Source organism: Ceratotherium simum, chromosome 5, assembly GCF_057802395.1.
Source record: "Ceratotherium simum simum isolate JZ-2026a chromosome 5, ASM5780239v1, whole genome shotgun sequence".
Classification (NCBI taxonomy): Eukaryota; Metazoa; Chordata; class Mammalia; order Perissodactyla; family Rhinocerotidae; genus Ceratotherium; species Ceratotherium simum.
The window spans coordinates 18,556,967-18,581,534 of NC_141904.1; the positions used below are offsets into that span (position 1 = coordinate 18,556,967).

Sequence of the window (24,568 nt, forward strand, 5' to 3'; positions counted from 1 at the left end):
TGGCCTCTCCCTAGAATCCTCTAAGGTCTTTCAAAGTCAAGGTCACTGACATAAGGAGTCACGGATTCAGGACTAGAACTCGGGTCCCAGGCTCGAAGTCCAGCCCTTCCAACATCTGTTGGCCTTGCCTACCCACGGCTGCCTGGGCCTCCCCGTGGGGATCTGTGTGAGTCTGCCAGCACTACACTCCTGTTTCTGGGTGTTGGACACGAGACAGTGTTGGTGGAAGGATTCCTTAGTGGGGTGGGGAGTGGGCTACACAGTCCCCACGGTCTCTTTCTCAGTAGGAACCTTTTATGGTTCTGTGCTTCCAGGCTACAGTGACTGTCCTGAGAACCAGATCCTCACAGCATTACTGAGCCCCACCAGCCTTCCTTCTAGAGGGCAGGCACGGCCGTCAGACCTGCTGGCTGACTGGCGGGGTCCAGCTTTTCTTGCCTGCACCCCTTTCTGGATCCACAGCCTTCTGGCTCTTTAAAGGCTCATAGGAATCTCCCTATCCAGCTACCTTGTGGTCTCTACCTCAAGGGAAACCAGGGCTCAGAAAGATTTAGAAACTTGCTCAAGTTCACACAGCTACCTGGGACTAAAACCAGTTTCCTTCTTTCTTTTCCTTTTTAAACCACTTTACTGAGGTATGATTGACATGTAAACAGCTGTACATATTTAATTCATACAGTTCAATGAGTTTGGGGATAAATATACACCCTTGAAACCATCACCACCATCGAGGCCATAGACTTATCCATCACCTCCCAACATTTCCTCCTGCCCGCTTTATTACTCTGTGTGTGTGTGTGTGTGTGTGTGTGTGTGTGTTAAGATCACTTAACATAAGATCTACCCTCTTAGCAAATTGTGAGTATGCAATGCAGTATTGTTAGCTGTAGGCACTATGCTGTAGAGTAGGTCTCCAGACCTACTTATTACTTATCTTGCATACCTGAAACTGTGTATCCTTTGACCATCACCCCCCTATTACCCCTCCCCATAGCCCGTGGCTCAACTACCATTCTACTCTCTGCCTCTATGTGTTTGACTGTTTTATATTTCACGTATGAGATCATACTGTATTTGTCTTTCTGTGTCTGGCTTATTTCACAAAAACCAATTTCTTGACTCCCTATACTATATGTTTGTTTCATCTCATTGTCTCAGATTTCAGCAAAACTCCCAGCAGCCAGCCCCTTGCCAGGACACCTCTACCAGGGAGGAAATCGGTATAAGGTCCCAGCCACACACAGAGGTCAGAGAGCTCGTGTGTTTGACTGTGGCTAGGGACCTGGCTCCTCCAGCCCTGCAAAATGTGTCTTATGTCTTTTCAAAGCTGCCATTTCAGACTTGACTTCAGTATGGACTTTGAGTCAGACACACACAGGTTCGAATGCCAGCTCTGTCCCAAACCAGCCACTTAGGTAGGCCAGTAACCTCTGTGAGCAGGAGGCAACGTGCGTCACAGCCTCGGCAGTGTCTGCCTGTGCAATAAACGGGAGATTAAAATTTCTGGCACTGGAACTTGGGTCTCTACAGTAAAGCCTGTAAGTTGGAGAAAGGCTCAACACCCCACAGGGGAAAGGAGGTGGGGGGGAGCAGAGAAACGCAGTGCTAGTGTCATGCAGACCTTTGCAGGCCGAGGGACTAGGCCAGAAAGAAGGGCAATGGTTATGGAACAAAGACACAAGAAATAGGAAAGACATGGTTAAATTATGGCTATATTTATTTATGAAAAAAATTTTTAATTTAAAAGCTTTTACTATTGCTTTATTGCAAAATAACAGCAAACACATGCACAAAGCTCAGCCAATCCCATCACCCAGGGAGAGAGCCGTAGTTTCCAGAGGTTCTCTCTGCATATTCAATTAGTCCACGTAAGTTTTATAAATTAGGGATCATACTCTTCTCCAAACTACTAGTTATTTTTTGAATCTACAGGATGCTATAGTTGTCTTTCCATGTCATAAGGCCACATCCCCATTCTAAGAGGCTGCCTCCTGTCTCATGGTGAGGTTGGACCACTCTCTATTCAAATTCTGCATTGATAGGTGGGATAATGGGTGTGAGAGGGGAGAAGGAAGGGACAGAGGGACACTAGCCAAAGTCCAGGGGCTGGCTGCTTGCCTGGGTGCTCTGTACCCTGCACAAAGCTGGTGTCACGTCTGGCTGACCTGGACCAGACAGACGTGTTGGCCCCTTTGATTTCCCTGGACAGGACTCCCCAGTTGATGGGAGAGCCCCCTAGGCCAGCAGTTTTCCAACGTGTCCTATACAAACACCAGTGTAGAGGACAGGCGATGGGGGGCCAGGCTGGACGCAGCATGTGTGTCTGGGGGAGGGGAGAGGACGATGAGGAGGTAGACCCCCCCAGCCCCACTGTCCAGGGCAACCCTGAGCTCCACAGCTGTGGGCAGAGTCCAAGGTGAGCGGTGGATCTAGTCCACAGCCCTTACTTTTCCTCTCCGTAGGACTTTGAGGCCCGGCTAGCTCAGGGCTCTTCCCTCTCTGGGAGCATCACAAATGAGAATTTAACCAAATCCTATTAGGTGAAGTGAACAAACCCACAGAACAAGATCAGTGATGTCAGTGGTTTCCATTGGCCAGGGCTAGGCAGGAAAGAAGAGATCTCACGGAATGGAGCCCTCATAAGCCCTCAGGCCTTGGAAGGTTGACAATGCTGATCGTGTAGTGTGGGCCAAATTAAAAACAGCGGCGTGGAAGTGACAGTCCGGCCTGGCCAGGTCACCACATCCACAGGCAGCATGGTGCCCACCAGCCACCCTGGGGGTGTCTGGGACCCTCACAGAAAGGTATCAATGTGCAGCCTCAGCTCCCGACATCTGTAATAGGAGGGGGTGAACTAGAGGTTCTCAAAGTCATTTCCAGCTTCCCGAGTTCTATGATTCTTGGGAGCTGTTCAGACTTGGTAAGGACACTAAATGCCTTTGGCATCAGGCTCTCCAGTGTGATGCAAGGCTGGGCTCATCTAAGAGTGAGTGCTTTGGGAGTCTTGACCCAGGAGGGACGCATCCCAAGCCAAGGGTGACACCGTCTCCTGTGGGACAGAATGACCTCTGTCCTGCTAAAGAGAACCACACCCTGGGGCCCAAGCCTGAGGCTGAGCACAGGGGTGCTGAAGGCCCACAAGCCTGGGTTTTGATCCTGGATCCCTTTCTGCAGCTGAGTGACCCTTTCCTCCAGAGTTGAAGGTATTGTTCCCTCCATGCTCAGCTCTCTGCCTGTACCCACAGAGGAGAAAGAAGGGAGAACTAGGAGAAAAAGATTCCTCTCCCACCCGAGAAAGGCAGCCCCTGGAGCAGAGAGCCCACACTCTCACTTCTCTCACTTTTCTCTCTAGAGTCCCTCCCAAAAGGCCTGGGAGAAAGGCCGGGTTTGGAGGCCAGCCGGTGGACCCAGGAGACCAGGTGATGTGACTGGCATGCACTCTCATTGCAGGGAACAGCAGCCACTTCCAAGCTGAGCTCTGTCAGAAGCACCGGCAGGACCTGTCCACCAGTAAGTGCCTCAGCACCACCCAGGACCCCCGGAAGGAGACCAGCAGCATGTGGGGGCTCATGGTGGTCGCCCAGCTGCTGGCAGGCATCGGGACAGTGCCCATTCAGCCGTTCGGGATCTCCTATGTGGATGACTTCTCAGAGCCCAACAACTCGCCCCTGTACATCTGTGAGTCACGGCTGAAGAGGGCTGCAGGGAGGGGGCAGGTCCTGGCGTGGCACTTGCTCAGGCCCCGAGGGGCTGGATCAAGGTCTAACCCCCTCTGCCCCACGACACAGCAAATGAGTGCAGAGGTTTGGGGATCAGACGGACCTGGTTGGAATGCCAGGTCTGTTACCTATCAGCTGTGTGATCCTGGGCAAGTGGCTGAGGCCCAGGGCCCCAGGATCATCTGCAGAATGGGGCTGATAATATCTGTGTGCTGGGCGCAGTGGGATTACCTGAGGTAACGTATGTATCTTAGCCCCGAGCCGAGCACGGGGCAGCTCCTTAACCAGCCACTGCTGCTGTCCAGTCCTCCAGGCACAGGCCGGGGCACACACGTCTTCCCGAGCCATCCACTTAGGGACAGGTTGGCCTCAAAGAAGCACATGCAAAGCAGAAGCAGATGACCGTCTGACTGCCCAAATCCTCCCCTTAGAACAAGCCACAGTGAGCAGCCTCAGGGCCCACGCCCCAGACCACACAGACCACACCCACTCGCTCTGTGTCCCACAGGCTCTTGCCAGGGCCACCAGCATGATACCTGCAGGGAGCTTCGCCCTCCAGCACGCTCCTGGGCCGGCATCTTTAACTGCTGGGGAGGCCATTTCCCTCCTGGCAAGTGGACCTCTCTGGCAGCTGGCTGGAGGAGAAACAGCTTTGGTTCTGCACGTCTCAGGATCTTGAGTGGTTCTGGCCTCGTCTGTGGGAAATGCCATAGGTGTGGACTTGTCAGGGCCAGGGGGCAGGTGGGGTGACATCTCAGGAACCCCTCAGCTAGGGAAAGAGCCCGGGGCTGCTGCACCCTCTCAATGCCCCTCAGCCTCCTTTCTCTGCTCCCCTTTCCAGCCATCTTATTTGCCATCTCTGTGTTTGGACCGGCTTTCGGGTACCTGCTGGGCTCTGTCATGCTGCGGATCTTTGTGGACTATGGCAGGGTGGACACAGGTGAGCATGTGTGAGGACGCCCATCCCATCGCTAGTTCTACAAAGCAGCTTCCCCCACACCCAGCCAATCACGGCAGAGAATGAAGCTTCAACCGCTCACTGCCACCTCATTCACTCGCTCACTCACTCACTTCTGCGGTCCCTCAGATAGCCAGGAGCAGACAGCCTGCGCCTCCTCCTACCAGGGCCTGTGCTGGGTGCTGTGGGGGATGTCTTGCTGAAGAAAACACACTTTCTGCCCTTAAAAAGTTTGTAGCAGGAAACCTTGAGTTCTAGGGAAGGGCCTCAGGTGTTGCCACCACAGCTGTCCATCTTGGTGGTGATATTAAAAATAGTTCTATGGTGGGGCCAGCCCGGTGGCGTAGTGCACTGGTGGCAAGTTCAGTGCACTTCGCTTTGGCAGCCTGGGTTCACAGGTTCAGATCCCAGGCACAGACCTACACCACTCATCAAGCCATGCTGTTGAGGCGTCCCACATACAAAATAGAGGAAGATGGGCACAGATGTTAGCTCAAGGCCACTGTTCCTCAAGCAAAAAGAGGAAGATTGGCAACAGGTGTTAGCTCAGGGCAACTCTTCCTCACCAAAAAAATAGAATAAAATAGTTCTATGGTTCTTTGCTTCTACAATGGTTTTGATTGTTTAAAAAAAAAAGATTTAATAAGGGCCCTTTTGAGGAAAAAGAGAAGCATTATATAAAATAGACACATGGATTATGACTCACATCTGAAGGAGTATAACATGGGGTTTAACTGTGTGGGCACTGGTAGTGGACAACCTGTGTCTAATCCTGGCTCCACCTCTACTAGCTGAGTGATCTTGGGCAAGTATCTTCACCTTTCTGTGCCTCAGTTTCCTCATCTGTAAAATGGGTCTAATGATAGTAAAAAAGAGTTGTTGCAAAGATTAGAACATGCCTGATGTATATTAAGAGGTTAACAGGCCTAGCTCTTATTCTTCAAAGAATGGTATGGACTAAAATCACTGTGTATCTTAGAATGAGAAAATACAGTCCATTGACGAGGGCACAGTATTGCGGTGACCATTCAGGGAGCCAGCCCCAGGACGAATCCTGCAAGGGCTATGGCCTCTGTAAGTTTGTCCTACACCACCCAGCCTCCCACCAGGCGGGGAGGGCCAGCCCTGTAACAGAGGGACAGGCGAAGTGCTGTGGAAGTTCCTACCTTGTAGACTTGCTTGGGTTGCTTGGAGAACCCAGCGGGATAATAGATATAAACACGTGGTCTAGTGTCTGGTTCGTGGTAAGCCTTGAGAGAGTCAGCTGCCTTCATCATTATTCCTGCCAAAGGTTGGGAATAAAATAAGGTGAGGCAAAGGTTCTGATGCCTTCAGCCTGCGGGCTCTTGATGCTCTGCTTCATGTGCAGTGGCTTCTGTTCTCTGAGAAGACTGGAATGGCCTAGAGAGGGAATGTTGTCTTGATCAAGGTTCTAGCTCATGGCTTACCTCTTCTGCATCATGGGAAGAAAGTCCCCTGATCAGTGGGTCTCTTTCCAGTAAGGTGAGATCATGCATTCATCCAACAAACACTTGTGTCCTTGCTTTCTCCTCACTGCAGTTAACTTGAGCCCCGGAGACCCCCGATGGATTGGAGCCTGGTGGCTGGGCCTGCTCATTTCCTCAGGCTTCTTGGTTCTCATGTCTTTCCCTTTTTTTTTCTTTCCTCGATCAATGCCCAGAGGAGTGAAGGTAAGGTTCTAAGAGCCTGTAACTCTACCCCTAGGAGTCTAAGAAAGGGAGGTGGGGGAGAAAGTAAACAGAACTGAGAAGCTGCAGCAAGTTCAGCAAATTCTGGGTGAAATCTAAACATGTCTCATGATGCAGGACTTCTCAGAGGCTTTGAGAGGTGAGAGTGCTGGTGAATTTCCAAACAATGGTATCTTATCCGTGTTCCCTTACCATGTGAGCATCTCAAGGATCAGGAGGCTCCAGGGAATGTAGTTTGGGAAACACAGAGTTCATCTAAATTGGGATAAAGAGTTAAGAGCCAATGGAGGCTGAATACGTGACCTGGCGCCCTCGACTTTTGCACTGAATAGGGCCCATCATGTCTGAACCAGAAGGACAGAGTAAGAAGGAGATTCCTAGGGCTGAAGAGTGTAAGGGTGGGCTGAGAGAAGCATGTTTTGAGCACTGACCTTCCATGCATTTTCCAGTTGTATCTGTTGGGGAAAGAAATCGAGGAAAGATGAGCATGGAAGATGGGGCAAAGAAGTCTGGGTAGGGGCTTTGATGTTAGGCTGAAGGCTCTAAAACTTGGTCTGATCTCATGAAGTTCTGGGGCACTGCAGTGACTGGGGGACCACTCAGGCAGCAACATAGCAGCAAGGTTGAGGTTGGGGAGTCAGGAAGAAATGAAGGCTGGAGATCTGAAGAGGCCAGTGTGGAGGTGGGGGATGCAGCTGAGGCCCAGGGCAATGGCTGCTGGGCATCTGAGGCAAGGGCGGGGGTGGATGTTCTTAGAGGGGTGGGAGAAGGACCCAGCAGTGAGCTGGGTTGGAGGAGGAGCGGGACTGAAGTTCACATCAAGGTTTTGAGGCAGAGCCTGAGCTCGACGTCCAGCAGTGAGGTGTGTGAGGTCCAGGCCCGGCCATGGGAAGAGGGGCCAGGCGAGGAGAGCCTCAGCTTGTCTTGAGGGAGAATTTCAGAAGTTGGCAGCACATCATGGTGGATCTGAGTTTGAATCCAGCTCTGCTACCTATAAACTAGCTGAGTGATCTTGGGCAAGTTTCCTTCCTCTCCTTTAAGACAGAGTACCTCTCTCAGAAGGAGGTTGTGAGGAATGGAACAATGCCTGTGGAACGCTAGACACAGTGCCCAACACGGAGTAAGCACGGTGAATGGAGCTCCTATGCCTGGTGATGAGTTCCCCTGAGGATCCTAACAGTGTCAGAGCCCAGGGGCCTGGCATATGTGTGGTGGTCCAGAGCTGCTGCTGACGGGTGCAGAGAGGGAGGCGAGTTCATTGACGTGGGATGCACAGAAAGTGCAGGTGGAGGGCCAGGAGAGCCTCGAACAGGACTCAACTATGGGCCCAGAAGGAAGCAGGGACCCCACAGTGGAGATAGAAAGAGAAAGCTGGAAACAGAGGTCATTCTAGAGTGTCCCAGAAGCCAGCGGCCCCTGGCGTCTGAGGACAGGGAAGAAGTGTAGCTATGACAGACAGACAAGGGGTAAGATCCAGTCGGACACCTTTTGGCATCAGTCATGGGAAGGTTAGATATGATCTCATGTGCCCGGAGGTAGCTTGGGAGGCATTGGCGTGGAAGCTTTCTGGTCGGCAGCCAAAGCACCAGGCTTACTGACATGCAGGTGGTATTTGCTTCAAAAGAGCATTCTCTGGACGCCCTCTCCCCAACACATACCTGGGGCAGCCCACTGCTGCCCAGCCCGGAGCCACCGAGACCAGAAGGGTCAAGGGCCCAGGGAAGGGTGGCTGCAGGGAGGCTGGGCCATTAACATTCACCCCCTTTGCTGCCTTCAGAGGTCTCCTGCTGTAGTGGATGGGGCAAGGAAGATGGAAGAGGTCCAGCCAAGAGCCTCCCTGATGGATTTCATTAAACGTAACTGACTGACCCGGCAAAGCCCTGGGTGGGCTGGCTTGAGGGTGGGGTTGGGGATACCCCAGCCCATGTGGTCTTGTGTGTGGTAAGGGGCCATAAGAGCAGGTGGTCTATAATTGACCCATCTCCCAGGGGGGTTTTGTCAGGGGTTCCTGTGACTGCTTCTTTGTGGGTTCCAGGAGACCCACATTCAAGCCGAGTCAGCTCCCCCCATAGTCCGCCCCCATGTTCTTCTCTCTCCTCCCCTCCTGTGGATGTGGCTGTCATGTGAGGAGAAGTTCCCAGTGTTGGTCCTATTTCTATCCACCCTCCCCCTGATGTCTTCCAAGCACGTCCTCATTTTATTTAGCCCATGGCATGTTGAGTGGAAGTCTGAGTGGCTGTGTGCCCTGGACTGGCCCCTGAACATCTTGGTGCCTTGGATTTTGCCCTGAGGAAGAGAGGAGAGCTGCCTGGAAGGAGGAGGAAGGGCAGCGGCCAGTCTCACAGTGCCCTTGTGACCAGTGCGTGCAGGCCTGGCCCCTGACAGCCATCTGTTTGCAGGGTTTCCCCGCATCTTCCTGAAGCTCCTGATGAACCCACTCTTCATGCTCACGGTCCTGGCCCAGTGCACCTTCTCCTCCGTCATCGCCGGCCTCTCCACCTTCCTCAACAAGTTCCTGGAGAAGCAGTATGGCGCCTCCGCGGCCTATGCCAACTTCCTCATCGGTGAGTCCCGAGGGTGCTGCAGGGGCTGGGCGGCTCTGCCTGAGGGAGGGGCTGGGCCGTCCTGCCACCCATCCAGGACGTGCAAGGCCAGACCAGACACAGACAGGAGCCAGAGGAGGACTTGCCCAAGAGAAAGAATTTTAAGGACATTTTTCCTGGTTGGCAATCTAGAATATTCTTGGCAGATTTCTGGGAATGCTATCATTCCAGGCAGGAGTGGGTAGAGGCTGGGGGCTGCCTTCCTCCCCGTCAGAGGGGCTAGAAGCCATACAGCCTCCCAAAGGCCCTGACATCATCAGGGGCACCAGAGGAAAAAGAGAGGATCAAGTTTGGGGTTGGGTAAATGCCTTCTGGTTTTTTCCCTTCTTCTCCAAGGACTTGAATACATTTGCTTGGGTAAGGAGTATGTGGCCCAGTGACTCTTAACCCTGGCTACACCTTAGGCTCCCCTGGAGAGCTTTAAAAGAATACAGATGCCCAGGCCCCACCCTCAATCAATGAAAGAAGAATCTCTGGGTGGGACCCAGCATCGGTGATTTTTGCAGCTGAGGTTGAGAAGCACTGATGTGGTCCCACCAAGGACTCAGGTGAATTATTGGGCCCAATCCACAGGTGAGCTTGACCATATGGATGTGGCAAGGTGGTCAGGGCATGACTCCCAATGTCCTTTGTGGCCTTTGGCTGGGACCTCACCCCTCTAGCCTTCAGCCTCTGACTAGCACATCAGGCAGAGGGCACCACCAGTGCCTTGCTAACCCATGTGGTCACAGCGAGGGTGCAATGAGGGGCCAGGTAATGAAAGGCGCTTAATAAATCCACATTCAACCCACATCCCTGTGGCTGCAAGGGCCCCACTTCTTTCTTTATTCTTTGCACAGGCAGGGCAATCCCTTATGTAGAGATAACTCTGTAGATATGCCTGGCAAACAGTAAATGCTCAATTAATGTCAGTTACTGCTATTGCAATTGAACACATCAAATGTTCCCTGAGGAAGCCATGGCCCCTTCTCCATGGTCCAGCTCGGCATCTGGGCCCACACGCACTCCCAAGGCCTCTGTACCCAGACCAGCTTCTCTCTCTATAGGTGCCGTGAATCTTCCAGCTGCAGCCCTGGGGATGCTGTTTGGAGGAATCCTCATGAAGCGTTTCGTTTTCTCTCTGCAAACCATTCCCCGTGTGGCTGCCACCATCATCACCATCTCCATGATCCTCTGTGCCCCTCTCTTCTTCATGGGATGCTCCACCCCGGATGTAGCAGAGGTCTACCCCACCAGGTAATGGGAATTAGGGATGAGAATATACCCTTTGCTAAGGTCAGAGCCTGGATCTGCCCGCCATACGTCTTCCTGTCTGCTTCCTCAACTCTCTTCTCTCCTTTTCACTTTTTGATCTAGTCTCTTATGTGGTAACTTAGAAAATTAGGTCTTGAATAGTATGCTCAATTATGAGAAGAAATCAGAGGGTCCCTGTGGGCCACCATTAATCAGGGTTAGGGTTGTGTTTTTTAAGAAGCCCCCAAAACAAATTAGTTTTGTTTCAGGATGAATCTGTAGGGCTGTGAACCTCAGGAACCAGGAAATAAGCTATGTTTAGCATCAGCTCTGTACCAGCTAGAATTACAGAGTCTCATTGAGCTGCTGAAGAAAGATGAGAGAAGGAGACTTGAAAAGATCTGGAAAAGAACAATGAAAGTGATGGCAGACTTGAAAAAGCAGGGCGGGTGAGGAATGGGGCAGGTAAAGTATACCTGTCGGTTTGCATAAAGCAACATGGCCCTAAGTTTTAAGTCTGGCTTCGTATGCAGGAAGAGCTTTAGAGGCCTGTGAGGGGGGGTACTGAGTGAGGGGCATTTGATTTTTTTCTAGGTGCCACTTTCAAGCAGCTCTTCTTTTAGATTTTGCCTAATGAGGTTGCAACATCTGGAGATGCTGTACCTTTCAGCCTTGGTGTTTTCTCTGTCTTTCTCTTTGAAATAACCTCTTCTGTCTTTGGTGCTCAGGATGGTATTCCCCCTACCCGCCCAGTTTGTATTGGTCTCTGCAGGCTGACTGTGGGCTGAGAGAAGCTGAGAAGGCTTCGGGCTTTTGGTGGCCTTTACTGGGAGTTTAGTACAGGGCTTTGTCATCAGACTGGGCTCTAGTTCTGGCACTGCTCTTGATTAGCTGGGAAAAGTCACTTATCTAGAGCCAGCCCCGTGGCTTAGCGGTTAGGTGCACGCGTTCGGCTGCTGGCGGCCTGGGTTTGGATCCCGGGCGCGCACCGACGCACCGCTTCTCCGGCCATGCTGAGGTCGCGTCCCACATACAGCAGCTAGAAGGATGTGCAGCTATGACATACAACTATCTACTGGGGCTTTGGGGGAAAAAAATAAAGAAAATTATTAAAAAAAATAAGTTACTTATCTAATCTGCAGTTCTCTCATCCACAAAAGGAGCATAATTAATTGTAGGCTTATTGTGATCACTGTGCCCGGAAAGCCCGTGGGCACAGTGCCTGGCACATAAGAGACACCCCATTATGTTAACTATCATTAGTATATTGATTTTAGCAAAGCTCTGGACTGTGGTTTGTCAGCCCTACCCCAACTCTCCCCAAAGAAGATCATGAATATCAGATACGGGGGGGTTGAAGCTTGGGGGATGGAGTGACCAGGGCAATGTCTACACAGGCCCAGAGGCAGGAGCCATCTCAACCCCGGCTTGTTCTCAGCGTGTCCCTCAGCCTGAAGCCAGGGGAGGAGAGGGAAGGGGAATATTGCCTGTGACTTTACATAGCATCTGCCATCTCATCAGAGTCCGGGTGGTTGGTTGTCTTGACCCCTTCTGCAGTGGGGGGTTTGCCCACCAAGCCTTTGCAACCAGCAGTGCTTGGTTTGGTTTCCTAGTGGCAGAAGAAACAGAGAGGTGCCGTGAGCACCAGACAGCAGCCAATCCCCCGTTGGCTCTGATGGCGTCATTCCGATCCCAGGGTGGCGCTGGCCCAAGACAAACAGAGGAGCACAGGCACACCAACCAGGCAGGAGCACACACCGTGCTGGAGGGCAGGGATTAGTCTTTGGTCTTGCTCTGTCTGATTCCCCGTTTCCTGTTTTGCTGGCAGCACATCAAGTTCTATACATCCGCAGCCCCCCTGCCGCAGGGACTGCTTGTGCCCAGACTCCATCTTCAACCCAGTCTGTGGGGACAATGGAGTGGAGTACCTCTCCCCGTGCCATGCCGGCTGCAGCAACATCAACACCAGCTCCAAGCAACTGGTAAGGGCAGTTGGAGCCCCCAGAGGTCTCCGCGCCATGGGTGCCCTCGCAGACGGCACTGAGGCTCCAGGACGGGCAGCGGGCCACCCACACCACCCTCCTTCCCAGCATCCTGGCCTCTGGGCCACACCCACCCTCTCTCCACCTCCCCTTCCCTAAGATTATGACCAGATGCCTACAGCCCAAAGTCAATTAAAGATTGGCCGGTGTTCAACAAACTCACATTCCTGAGGCCCAACAATGCTCAGAGCAGAAATGAGCCAAAGCACTGCTTCAGCTGAGGCCTTCGAGTCTCATCTTGATGGATCCTGATGGGCATCTCTGGGTCCTGCGTCCCGGCAGTATGGGAAAGCCGCATGGACAGGCCCAGATAAATCGAGGGCAGATGGTCGATTAGTTCATTTGGTTCAACCCCTCAGCTCCCAGGAGTGGCCACACAACTGGCCTGAAGTCATGCAGCTCTTTAGGGGCAGACCTGGGACTAGAACCAGGGCCCTGCCTCAGTCTGGGGTCTCATCTGCTCAAGGTCACATATCTCCTGGCCACCAGCCTGTCACTCGTGCAGCCCACATTCACTATGCCCACTCGGTGAGGTCCTAACAGCCCTCTGAGTGCTATTGCTCCTGGCCTTCTGGGATCAGCCAGCAGTAAACCAACTCGAGTCGTTTGACCAGTTTTTCAACAAATACTTAGTGAACACCCGGCACAGCCATGGGTGCCAAGGATTCAGTGGTGACCTCATCAGACAAAGTCCCTGCTCTCATGGAGTTTGCATTCTATCAAATAAATGCACAAGATAGTTTTAGAAAGTAACTCGTGCCATAAAGAGACTTAACGGACAGAGAGTGCCTGGGGGGCCTCCCTGAGGAGGTGACATTAGAACTGAACAACCAGAAGAAGAAAACCATATGAAGACGTGGGAGTGAAGCACTTTGTGTAAAGGAACAGCAAGTGCAAGGCTCCGGGGCACGAGTGAGCTGGACGTAGGAGGAAAAAGAGAAGGCCAGGGTTGGCGCTGAGAGAGGAGGACTGTCTCACCCAGTCAAACCAGGGAGCAGGCAGGGACCAGAGCCAGGCAGGCCAGGCCTAGGAGTTGGGTGTTCTTTCTCCTAAGTGCAACGGGAAGTCTGTGCAGTTCCCCTAAGGATGCCCTAAGGAGAGGAATGCACCATAATCCCTTAAGCCTGTGTGGAGGGCCTGGGCGAGGCCAGCCCCCACTTACCATCCTCCTCTGAGACGACAGGGCAAGGCTGCTTCCACAGCCCCCTCTGTGGGCAGAGGAGCGTGGTTCTCAGGCAGAGGGAGGACAAGGAGCTTGGACAAGATGCTCTCTCGATTGCCTTCTAGTCGGAGGAGTCTGTGGTGGCTTCTGTGGTTTTCTTATCTTTGTTTACTTACCTCTGACTCATCTACTTCCAGAAATAATCTTGACAAGTTTCCAACAACAGCACAAACATATCCATTAGTGTAATATCAAGAAAAAAGTAGTAAATCATAAGGAAAATATCTACGTTGAAAAAATCCAGACTAAAGGAAGTAGCAACTGTATTGTATATGACTTATGTCTGAGCTTCCTAGCAGCCAAATAAAGAGCGTGCATAGTTCCTGCTATCTGGCAGAAGGAAGCATACTAGCTCATTAGTTCCAAGCCTGGCCTTATAATTGCTTGACACTTAAGTGGTCATAGGCTGGTCCCCCAGACACTGAGAGAGGGAAGGTGAAGACCATCTGACACAGGAGTGGCCACCAAGGCAAGCTGTACAAGTGTTGAGCCATATGGACTTGCAGACTTGAGACAGACCCCTTCTCTCGAGTCCTTTACAGACAGAGGGAATTCCTCCCAGGCAGGAAGCTCTGGCAAAGAAAGTCCTGACAGATGAAGAGCTCGGTGGTTTCCATTATTCCCACTGCTGTCTCCTCCTATTTATACCTCCCTTACCCTCCCGGCAATAAACACATGAAGAGCACAACCAACCACCCACAAAACCACTGCTGCTGGTGGCCCAGACGAAAGCCCTCCCAGCCCCCGGTCCCAAGCCGGGTGAGCCTTGCCTGGCAGTGGCATGCTGCATACCCTGATGCAGGTGTAATGCTGAAGGAACCCAGCCCATGCTGGACAGCTGGTTGTGGTGAAGACGATTTCTATCGCCCAGTGGTCAGAGTTGGACTCCATGGGGCACCTTGAAAACCTCACCTGGTCTCCTCTCCAGCCTCCTCATCCAGCCTCACCCAGGGGACTCAGCGGGCAGAGGGGTTGAAACCTGAGGGACTCTCTGGCAAGAGCTGGGGCAGGCGTTTGAAGTGTGTGGAGGCGAAGTAATAATGGCAGATTCCCCCTTCTCCTCCCTCTCCTTTTCCAGACCTATTTCAACTGCAGCTGCGTAATCGTGACCGGGAGATCCGCTTCAGCAAAGACGGGATCGTGCCCCATCCCCTGTGCCCACTACCTGCTCCCAGCCATCTTCCTCATCTCCTTCGTGGCCCTCATAGCCTGCATCTCCCACAATCCCCTCTACATGATGGTCCTGCGGTGAGGGCGCCCTCCTTCCCCGTTTCCCTCTCCTTTGGCCCTGCTGCCCACTTCTCGTCTCTCCTCTCTTTGCTGGCCCGCAGAGGGGGCTCACCCTCTTTGAACGTGAATGTACAGCATTCCTTGGGTGGTCAGGGAGATAACACCAATGCAACAGTGCCGGGGCCCACCTGCGCTGGGCTCTGTGCATCGCCTCAGCAATTCCCAGCATCATCCGTGTGCCGCAGCCCCCTTGGCGTCTCCATTCCTCACATGGGCGACCACCAGCCCAGGAGGGCAGAGCCAGCCAATGGCTGAGCAGCCTAGTGAAGCCAGGCTGCCTGGCTCCACGTTGTGGAAATGCCTGTAGATTCACTTATCTTTATATCGCAAAAGAACTGAGAGGAGGGAGGAGAATTCAGTTGGATGCACAAAATCGAGGAAGGAAAATGAGGAAAGTTCCAGAAACAGAATGAAGGGAAAGAATGAAAACGAGAAAAGCCCAGTGTGTTAGGAGCCAGGACTGCACTCTCAGGTCAGAGGGAGAGGCTGGCCAAGGAGGGCGGGAGGGCAGCAGTGTCCCATTACGGTGACATGAAGGGCCTCTGAGGTCTTGACAGGGAATGACCCTCCCTTCACCTCACCTCTGCAAGGGAGAAAACAGCGTTTCAGCCAAGTTCCCCTAACCCACCCACTGCCCGCCTCTCTCCTGTCCTCGCCTACCTCGCAAGCAGAGAGGGAAGAACACAGGATTTGGATGCCCAATGCCAGGGCCAAAGGCCCAGCCCTGCGGTCCACTGCCTGAGTGTCCTTGGGTGTTGCCAGCCTCACTGAGTCTCAGTTTCATTATTTACGAAAGGGGGTTGATGAGGTTGACCTCAGAGGATTGGTGTCTGGATTATACGGTCAATTGCTTTGTAAATACAAGGTGCTCTACATATCAGTTAATTATCACTGTTAACCAAATTACAATAATTATTATTGTTACCAGCCAGCTAGGTGCCAATGACCTCTTTTCCCTGGAAGGCTAGGAGATGAGGAAGGAGTAGAAGCAGCCACTCGTCAGGCTCTGGGTTTTACCGTATTTACAAGTTAGCTTGCAAACTACCAAGCTCCTGTTTCTGTTACTGTCTCAAGGATGCTGGCAGAAGACAGGAGACTCCTGGGTCAAAACAAATGACTCTGTTGCTCACAGCACAGCAAGCAGCATGAACCTTATGTTGCTTCGTTTATCTTTGTCCCCCAAGTCCTATGGGGTGACCCCGAGGGGCCCAGGTGTATGTTTCACACGCAGTGGATTTATGTCACAGCTGAGGAGCACTGAGCTTGAGAGAGCCATGCTTATATAGACCAAACCTGCTCTCGGTCTAGGGGAAGATTTTACCTCACGCCTCAAGTTGCTTGTTGCAACCACAGTCCCAAGAAATGGCCCAGGAACAGAGCAGTCAGGACCTTGGATTCCTAGCATACTCCACAAGAAGGGATAGGGATGCTGAGAGCCCACCGCATATTGCCTCTTCCAACAACATCGTCACCCTCTTCTCTATCACTCCCGGTCCTGTGCATTCCAAGGACCGACGCTTTCACCTAAGGCCCTTGAGTGGGGTTCCCTTCTTGCACCTCAGTTCAGATGGACCATGGTAGACTCTCTACTCTGAGAAAGATCTGTGCGCAGCCATGACGAGAAGAGGGAATAGGACAAGGACATTTCCTAGGGAAGTCCCTGAGCAGGGGGGCAGCCCATCCCTGCCAGATCACCTCCCAGAGGACTTCTGCCAGCCCCGGGGATGGGAAGTAGTGGAGGAGGAGCAGCATTTCGACCACAGGATGGGCTTTTCTAGGAAATCTCTCCCTTACAAGTCTAGTCAGGGGCTGGAGTGGAACTGGAGAAGAGGCCCAGGATCTCCAAATGATTTAAGGATAAATCCCACTGGGCAGGATAAGAGAATGGATGCTATTTAGTGTGAAGAAGTGAGGCTTAAAGATGACTTTGTAGGTGACCCAAGCATCATTTGCATCAGTCCTGGCCCTCCACTAAGTATGGGAAAGCAGGCTGGGGATGAAGGTTCACCAAAAATGTGGAAGGAGAGAGAGTGGTCAGAAAGCTAGCATTAATTCAGGGCCAAAGGGGGCAGAGACCAGAAGGGGCTGAAGACCTCCATCAGAAGCCAGAATGGGGTGCCCAAGTCCCATTTAGTTGAGAGTCTAGGGGAGTCTGCCTGGGGATAAGGACCAGGACAAGGGGGTATCTATTATGGATTGGGCCACTGGAGGATCTGTAGACATAAAGGGAGCATCCATTAGATTAAGATTTGAGGCACTTTCCACTGGGGGGATCCCAGTGGGTGCCTCTTTACCCTGCTACACCCCAGTGAGTACTGCCCTCATGGGGCCATCCCTCAGAGGAGCTGGAGGAAGGTCCCTTTCCAGTTTACTAGGAGAACTATGGGGGTAAAACAAAATGTGTGCAGAGATCTGGGGATCACTTCTGAGTTCCCCCCTTGCTGTCCCCTCAAGCCAAATGCTTTTCCGCAACAAGCATCCGCCCAGCAGTGTGTGTGCTCAGAGCACAGAGCAGCCTGGTCTCTGCTGGCCACATCCTGGCTCCCCACCTTGTGTGAGGGAGGTGTCCTCCCTCTCTGCTCCCCGCCCAGCTGGGGTGGCAAGGCCTGGCAGTACCTCCCCCAGATAGCCTCCCTCCCCTGTTTCTGAATCTCCCTGCTCAGCCAAAAACATTTCCCATCTTGAGGGAAGAAGCGGAGGGGCAGGACTGGCTGTGGAATTTGCAGGACTCAGTGCAAAATGAAAATGTGAGGCTCCTGGTTCCAAAATTATGAAGAATTTCAAGAATTTTAATTAAGAATTAAAACAAACGCAGGGCCTTTCTGAGGGAAGGGCCCTGTGAGGCTGCACAGGTCCCATGCCCACAAAGCTGGCCCCAGGTAGAGGATTCTTTCAGCTGCACACAGGAGCCTACAGCCCAGGGGCCCTAACTACCCTTGGCATCAGGGCTGTCTCTCATTGCTATAAAACACTGGGAGTTGTTCAGACCTGCTGCTGTAAGCACACCCTCCAGCACCCTTCTCTCCACTTCCAGCCTCTTCTGCCCTCTCCTCTTGAAGGGGGCTCTGGGCAGCCTTGAAAAATCACAGAGACCACAGTGGTTCTCAAACTTGAGTGTGTTACGGAATTCCCTGGAGGGCTTCTCAAAAAAGCTCGCTAGGCCCCACCCCTGGAGTATCTGATTCTTAGGGCTGAGGTGGGGCCTGAGAATCTGCATTTCTAACAACTTCCCATGAGATGCTGATGTTGTTGGTCCAGCAATCGTGCTTTGAGAACCACTGACATAAACAACAGGATCACTTGGCAGAGGAGAATCCAGTCAGCCAGGTGGCTCATCAGGCCGCGTGAGGGCAGGTTCTGACGTGCTCTGAGGCTGGCTGCCCCTGCCTGAGGGAAGGCACAGCCCTGAGTCCTTCGCTGCTGATTCCCTGTCTTCCTTTTCAGTGTGGTGAACCAGGATGAAAAGTCGTTTGCCATCGGGGTACAGTTCTTGCTGATGCGCCTGTTGGGTAAGCGTATGAGACGCCCCTTTCCTGAGGAGTGGGCCCAGGGCATCTGAGGGCTATGGCCTGCAGGGCGGGGATGGGGAAAGCCCTCTCTCATCTGTGTTGTAAAGAGAAGCTGTGCATAGTCAACACATCAGCAAATACCAAAACCCTATATGGGCAGTTTCCCAGTTGCTTTAGGTTAGGAAAAGATTCCATCTATAGCATCAATTCCAAATTAAATTATCTAAGACAAATGAAAAGTGGACACAGCTGAGAATACCTAAGAGAATTGAAGGCAGGTGTGTTTTAATTGCTCTCCAAGAACTCACTGTAGGAACAAAACCTTGCATTCCTGTCCCAGCCAGACAGCCGCTGAGCCCAGCCCTGGCGTCCCTCCCATTTTACAAGACTCACTCCTCCTGCCTCTATTCGGCAAATGTCTCTCAATGCGGGGCCCTCTGCGGCAAACCCTACCTGCCCTCAAGCAGCCCAGAGCCCAAGAGGAACAGAACTGTGCACAAGTGATCAGCAGTGCGCCCCGGGGAGGGCGAACTGCCTGCAGGGAGCAGGAAACCCCCAGCCCTCCCTGGGTGGACTGTGGGGAGGGGCACACTGCGGGCCCTTTCCCAGACTGCGTGTGCTGGACTGTCCCCTCTTGACACATCCAGGCACTAGATTAGACATGAGGCACTAAGATGGAGACCCTTGCAGTGACAAGTAAATGAAGTAAAGGGACTGAATTCAACTGAGGACGTATTATTAGGACCTAGCGGGCGCATACTGCTGTGGGGAATATGGCGATTGAAGCAGAAGGACTTGAGTTACTATCAAGGTGTACGTTCTGACCTTCAACACTGAAGTCCTACAGAGCCACTGTGCATTATTATTATATAAGTGCCAGGTCTGCACTTCGCCCTGCAGTGGCTTCCATTATTCTGGGGTGTGTTGGCGATGTCCCTCCTGGGGCCTGCTGAGTGGGAGCCTTTGCAGGGCATCTCCGACCCAGGTTGGGTGAAGTGTTTGGATGATGAGGAATGAACCTTTTCAATGAGATTTCTTGGTCTTGGGCCACTTGCTCCTCTCGTCCCGGTAGAGCCCCTTCAGACCCTGCTCCCCTGGCCTGTATTACAAGCACAGAGGACGTAGGGCAGAGGGATCTACCCTGTCCTGGTGGCAGAGGCACAGTCATCATCACAGCTCCTTGTTTTCATTTATAACTTGCTCTGGAACCTCCACTGGGAAGCAAACCTTGCACTCTGCCCGGTCCGACCAGCAGTTAGGATGGGCTCTGAGGGGCCCTGCCCTGCTTCCTCCAGCCACCAGGAGAACAACTCGCCCACTGCTCAAAGCACCTGCTGCCTTTGTTTTTTCATTTGAGTTCAGATAACTCCGTGTAGGACCACAGTCAGAAAACTCAAGCCTGGAGGGATTCTGTTCATCACCCAAAAATGCAATTCCACTCTGGGACAGAAAAAATGGCTTTGTATCTATAATCCCAGCAAATTTAAAATTACCTGCTGGGACTTGGTTGAAATTTTTTCTGGACTTCGTTTCTATTTAGGGAAGCATCATTGGAGGTCAATCCTTGTGGCCAGTTTTCATCCCCTGTCACCTGGAGACTTGGGGGTGAGCAGGGTCTGAGTAGAGGCTGGTTCTCAAAGGTTCCCACTTATGGGCGGAGCCACAAGAAGAAGATTGCCTCTTTCTTTCCTCTGGAGGCAGCTTCTCACAGGGCCCTAAACAGTCTGGGAGGCTGTTCTCAGCACAGTGGTTCTGAGAATGGGATGGCCTGGCCTGGGTGTGGATCCTAGACAAACCCCTCCCCAGTCCAGTGACTGCCTAGAACTGTAGCTAACGACAGAGGGGCTGTTCTGAATGTTTAACAGCAGTAAGGTATAGCCCCTGCTGGACCAGATCTTACCACTCAGCTGCGGGGAGTTCAGGGGGCCTGGGGCAGAGGCTCTGGGCAGCCAGGGTGTTGGGGGATTCTGGGGGTGCCATCTAAGTCAGCAGGGCAGCTTGGCCTAGAGGAAGAACATGAGATTCCAACCTCCGTAAACTAGGGTTCAAAGTCCAGCCCTGACCCCTCTTGGCTATGCGACGGTGAGCTAGCCAAGCCTTGTTAAAATGAGGGCACCCACCCACCTCCAGGCTGCTGTGAGGACTTGAGGAGTCGATGCCCTCGACAGCCTCCTGCCACATAGTGGAGGTTAGCACATCTCCACTTGGGGCCAATCCCAAGTGTGGGAACTATGTTGTCTGTCTGAGCCAGCACCAAGGTGACCTCTGTGACTCACTCTGCCCTGAAAGGATGGCTCAGGTCCCTTTTCTCTTCTAAGCCTCTACAGAAAGAGTAATTCAGGCTTCACGGAAAGCTATGCTGCTTTCCCAAGTCGCTGTGGTTCCGAGGGGCGTGGCAGAGCTGTTCTCAAACATGTGAACCGTGCGGGGGCGCTGGGGGGCGCGCTCCCCGCGCTGCCGGGCGTCTCTGCCAGCAGCTCCGCGTGACCTGGGCTCTCTGAACTCTCTTCCCACTGATGCCAGCCTGGCTGCCGTCTCCAGCCCTCTACGGCCTCGCCATCGACTCCTCGTGCATCCGGTGGAGCCTGCAGTGCTCAGGCAGGCGAGGGGCCTGCGCCTACTACGACAACGATGCTCTCAGAGACAGGTGAGGGCCTTGCATGGCCTGTGTCAAGGAGGCCAGACCCCAAGCCTGAGCAAAGGGCAGTCATCTGCTCAGGTGGCTATGGTAGGGGCTGTCAGGCTTCCAAGGGAGAGGACGGAGGGTGCTACCATGGACAGGGAGTCACCAGTGATGGCATTTCAGGGCTCACAGAGAGCTGTCCAAGTAACAAGACCCTGGGGCTGCTCTGGGGTGGCCCCCAATCTGCGGTCCCCACAGGCCCTCTGGAGGGACGGCAGTAGAAAGAAGTTAGTCAAAGGGAAGGGGATAGGGGCCGGCCCCGTGGCTTAGCGGTTAGGTGCGTGCTCTCCGCTGCCGGCGGCCCGGGTTCGGATCCCGGGTGCGCACCGAGGCACCACTCCTCCAGCCATGCTGAGGCCGCGTCCCACATACAGCAACTAGAAGGATGTGCAGCTATGACAGACAACTATGTACTGGGGCTTTGGGGGAAAAATAAATAAATAAAATCTTTAAAAAAAAAAAAAAAAAAGGGAAGGGGATGGCTGGAGTTTGAGGGAGAGGCCGTGGCCGTGGAATGCTGATGCCAGGCCAGCCTCCCACTGCTCAGAAAGAGGTGGCTGATCACTGCTCCTGGCAGAGGTCAAGGGCAAGGGGACCCCACCTGCCCCAGCATGTCTGAGCCCAGCTGCAGCCCCACTGAGTTCTGCATCCCTTCCAGCCACGTCACCTGCTGCCATCATCACACAGATCAGAAAGAGTGAGGAGAGTGGGCTTGAGGGGGCCTGGAAGGGGTCTGGAAATGGTGTGGGAGTGGCACAGAAGGCCGGGAGAGGAGCCAACCAAGAGGGCAGTGAGAAGGTGCCCCCTCCTGGCTGTGCTGGGAGGACTGGACCCTCCAGGCAGGCTGGCACTGCAGTGTTGCCTCTGGCCCTCTAGGGGGCGCCTGTGCAGGAATGAGGACCACTGGATTAGGAGCCCATACCTACTCCCTGTGAAGCTTGTACCCTTTTGGGTCCAAAGCATGAGGAAAGTGGTCCCCCCCTGGGTGGCAACGCATCCTTACCTGAGTGGTGTCAAGACATTCCCTGGGCCACTCTGGGAACAATGTGCTCTTCCTGGTGGCCCTAGCCCTGGGCTGCAGGCCACAGAGAGCCTCCACACCCCCTCACTGGTCCTGTCTCCTCCTGCCCCACAGGTACCTGGGCCTGCAGGTGGGCTACAAGGCGCTGGGCACGCTGCTGCTCTTCTTCATCAGCTGGCGGGTGAAGAAGAACAAGGAGTACAATGTGCAGGAGAAGGCTGCAAGCCTCATCTGACCCTTGACCCTCGGCCAGACTGCAGGCCTGCTCCAGAGAGTGGACCCTGTCCCTCCACTCCTGCCTGTATTTACTAATGTTAACTCGTCATTTCCTTTTTGTTTTTTTAAATAAGAAAGAAAACCTCAGCCACCATTTGCCTTCCCTGCCTCCTCCTCCCAAAGGCCCCCCCAAGATCCTTAGGGCCACTGTGCACCTGGGCTGGGTGGGCACAGAGCCGGAGGGCCGGGGCTTACCTGGCTCCTTGAGAGGGCCCCACATGCACAGGCTCTCCTCAGTGCTGGGTCTTCCAGCAAGGATGCCCACTGAGGCAGCGCCTGCCCCTCACCAGTCCTGTGGGGGGTGGTTTCCTCAGTGGAGAGAGAAAAGGGGGCATCTGCCCAGAGGAAGAAGGGAGTGAGCTGGGTTATTAGTGGCCAGAGCCAGGCTAGGGGAAGGGGAGCCTGACTGTAGCCCCCTTTGCATCTGGGTTCAGCATCAGCACAGAACCGAAGAGGAGCTGGCTCCCTCTCCCTCAGATCCTCACTTCCTGCCCGAGAGGCCATTTCGGAAGCTGCCATGTTGGGGAGTATGACCAGCTGGTCCCCTCTCAGTTACCCACACTCAGGCACCAGAGCAAGGACTAAGACACCCCGAGGGTGGGTCATCCAAATGCTGTTCACATTAACTCTAGACCCTTCTGTACATGGGTCTGCGCACGTTTATCTGTCTTTCCGGGGGTACGTTTCAAACTGAGAAAGCCACAGCATGATGAAGACCTGAGGAAAGCTATGAAACGGTCATGATGCCCAACCTCCCACACCCACAATGAGGGACAAGACTCCTCAGAGTGACGGGAAGACCCTCCCTGAGTTTCCCCGGGAGCAGATGCGGCGGCTTCACCGGGACTTCCCTGCCTGGCCGTCAGCCTGTAAGCCGCGGAGCAGAGAGAGGCAGTCGAGGATGACAGCAAAACCAGTGACAAAGCGAAGGGACTGTCAATGCCGTGCTGGACGGCAAGCTGCAGCCTGCAAAGGAGAGGCCGGCGAGACTGACTTCAAACCTGCTTGTATTCATCAACATTTTCTCAACCTCCGCTCACTGCCTCCAGAGAGGTGGGCACTCTCCGTGGGAGTGGGTTGAGGGACACTGCTGCTGTGTGGTAGAGGTTCAGAGTTAGAAGCCAACAAAGGAGGCCTTTCATTAACAAATATTATATTTATTGGAGACCATCTTTTTACAAGGCAGTGCTAGTACATGGTTCTCCACCGAGCTTCCCTGAGATCTCCCCTCCCCTCCCTCGATCGACACTAGGGCCTCCTCCCAGAGTATGCTCGGTGGGCAGTGGGGGGGGGAGGCATAGTAAGAAGATTGTCAACAGGATCTTGACCATCCATGCCCCAGCAGACTGACCCCACACCTGGCCCTTTGCCAGACAGGGAGTTGACTCACCAGGTCCTCTGGGGCAGCTGGGCATTGGTCATTGCCACATGTGGATCTCTTGAATACCACTCCCATGGAAGACCCCTCCAGAAGCATACCAGAAGCCACCTCTGGAAAGGCCTCTCATGGTGGTAAGCCAAAAAATTTATGTCAACGGCCGAACTGCCATGAGACTGAAGTCTTTGTGAAAGCCACTGTTACAGACAGCCTTATTTCCAAAGATCTCACTCAGGAAGCGAGGCTCCATGCAACCTCAGGACCAGTTTCAGCATTTAAAGTGGTTCTGCTTGGAAGATGATTCTCCGCAACTAACCCTGGTCCTTCTTGCTGCAATTTAACCAAATTCTGAAGGCACTGCCTTCAGCGGAGCTCACAAACAGTGAATGCCAACCTTCAGATTCTGGAAGATTGGTTGCCCTCCTAAGCCTTTATTCTATTGTAATATTGCTATTAATATATTATAATTTTGCTACTGATGTAACTTGGTCATGAATTTGTACTGTCATGTATATCTGTCAGAAAGCAGGCAGAACCTGCACCTTCTAGCCATGCCACAGCCCTCAGGGGCCATGGGGATGGGAGGTCATGCCACTCTCAACCCGTCAGCCTGGTATGGAGCAGGCAGCAGGTGCTTCTTGTTCCTTCAGTGAAGTTGTGCAGGTAACTGTCAAAGGCCCATGATGCCAGGTCCTCAGGAGGCCTGATCCCCGCCCTTGAGTTTATATCCAGAAGTGGGGTTGGACACAAACAGCTAAGTCCATGATACAAAACAGAATTAAGACCATAATCATCGGGCCGGCCCGGTGGCACAAACGGTTAAGTGCGCGTGCTCCACTGCAGTGGCCTGGGGTTCGCCGCTTTGGATCCCGGGCGCACACCGACACACCGCTTGTCAAGCCATGCTGTGGCGGTGTCCCATATA

At 53.2% G+C, this 24,568-nt stretch overlaps 1 protein-coding gene across 1 annotated transcript in view; it reads left to right on the forward strand.

Annotated features, from left to right (window-relative positions):
* SLCO2A1 (solute carrier organic anion transporter family member 2A1) overlaps positions 1-24,122 on the forward strand; it is an 82,210-nt gene extending 58,088 nt beyond the window's left edge. Inside the window, exons 4-14 of the mRNA XM_014789481.2 lie at positions 3,451-3,678; positions 4,561-4,659; positions 6,238-6,368; positions 8,164-8,242; positions 8,786-8,950; positions 10,036-10,225; positions 12,051-12,204; positions 14,565-14,734; positions 18,221-18,285; positions 20,809-20,932; positions 22,104-24,122. Coding sequence (XP_014644967.1) covers positions 3,451-3,678; positions 4,561-4,659; positions 6,238-6,368; positions 8,164-8,242; positions 8,786-8,950; positions 10,036-10,225; positions 12,051-12,204; positions 14,565-14,734; positions 18,221-18,285; positions 20,809-20,932; positions 22,104-22,224 — 1,526 coding nt within the window. The 3' untranslated portion in view covers positions 22,225-24,122. The remainder of the gene's footprint in view (positions 1-3,450; positions 3,679-4,560; positions 4,660-6,237; positions 6,369-8,163; positions 8,243-8,785; positions 8,951-10,035; positions 10,226-12,050; positions 12,205-14,564; positions 14,735-18,220; positions 18,286-20,808; positions 20,933-22,103) is intronic.
* Positions 24,123-24,568: the final 446 nt, after the last annotated feature.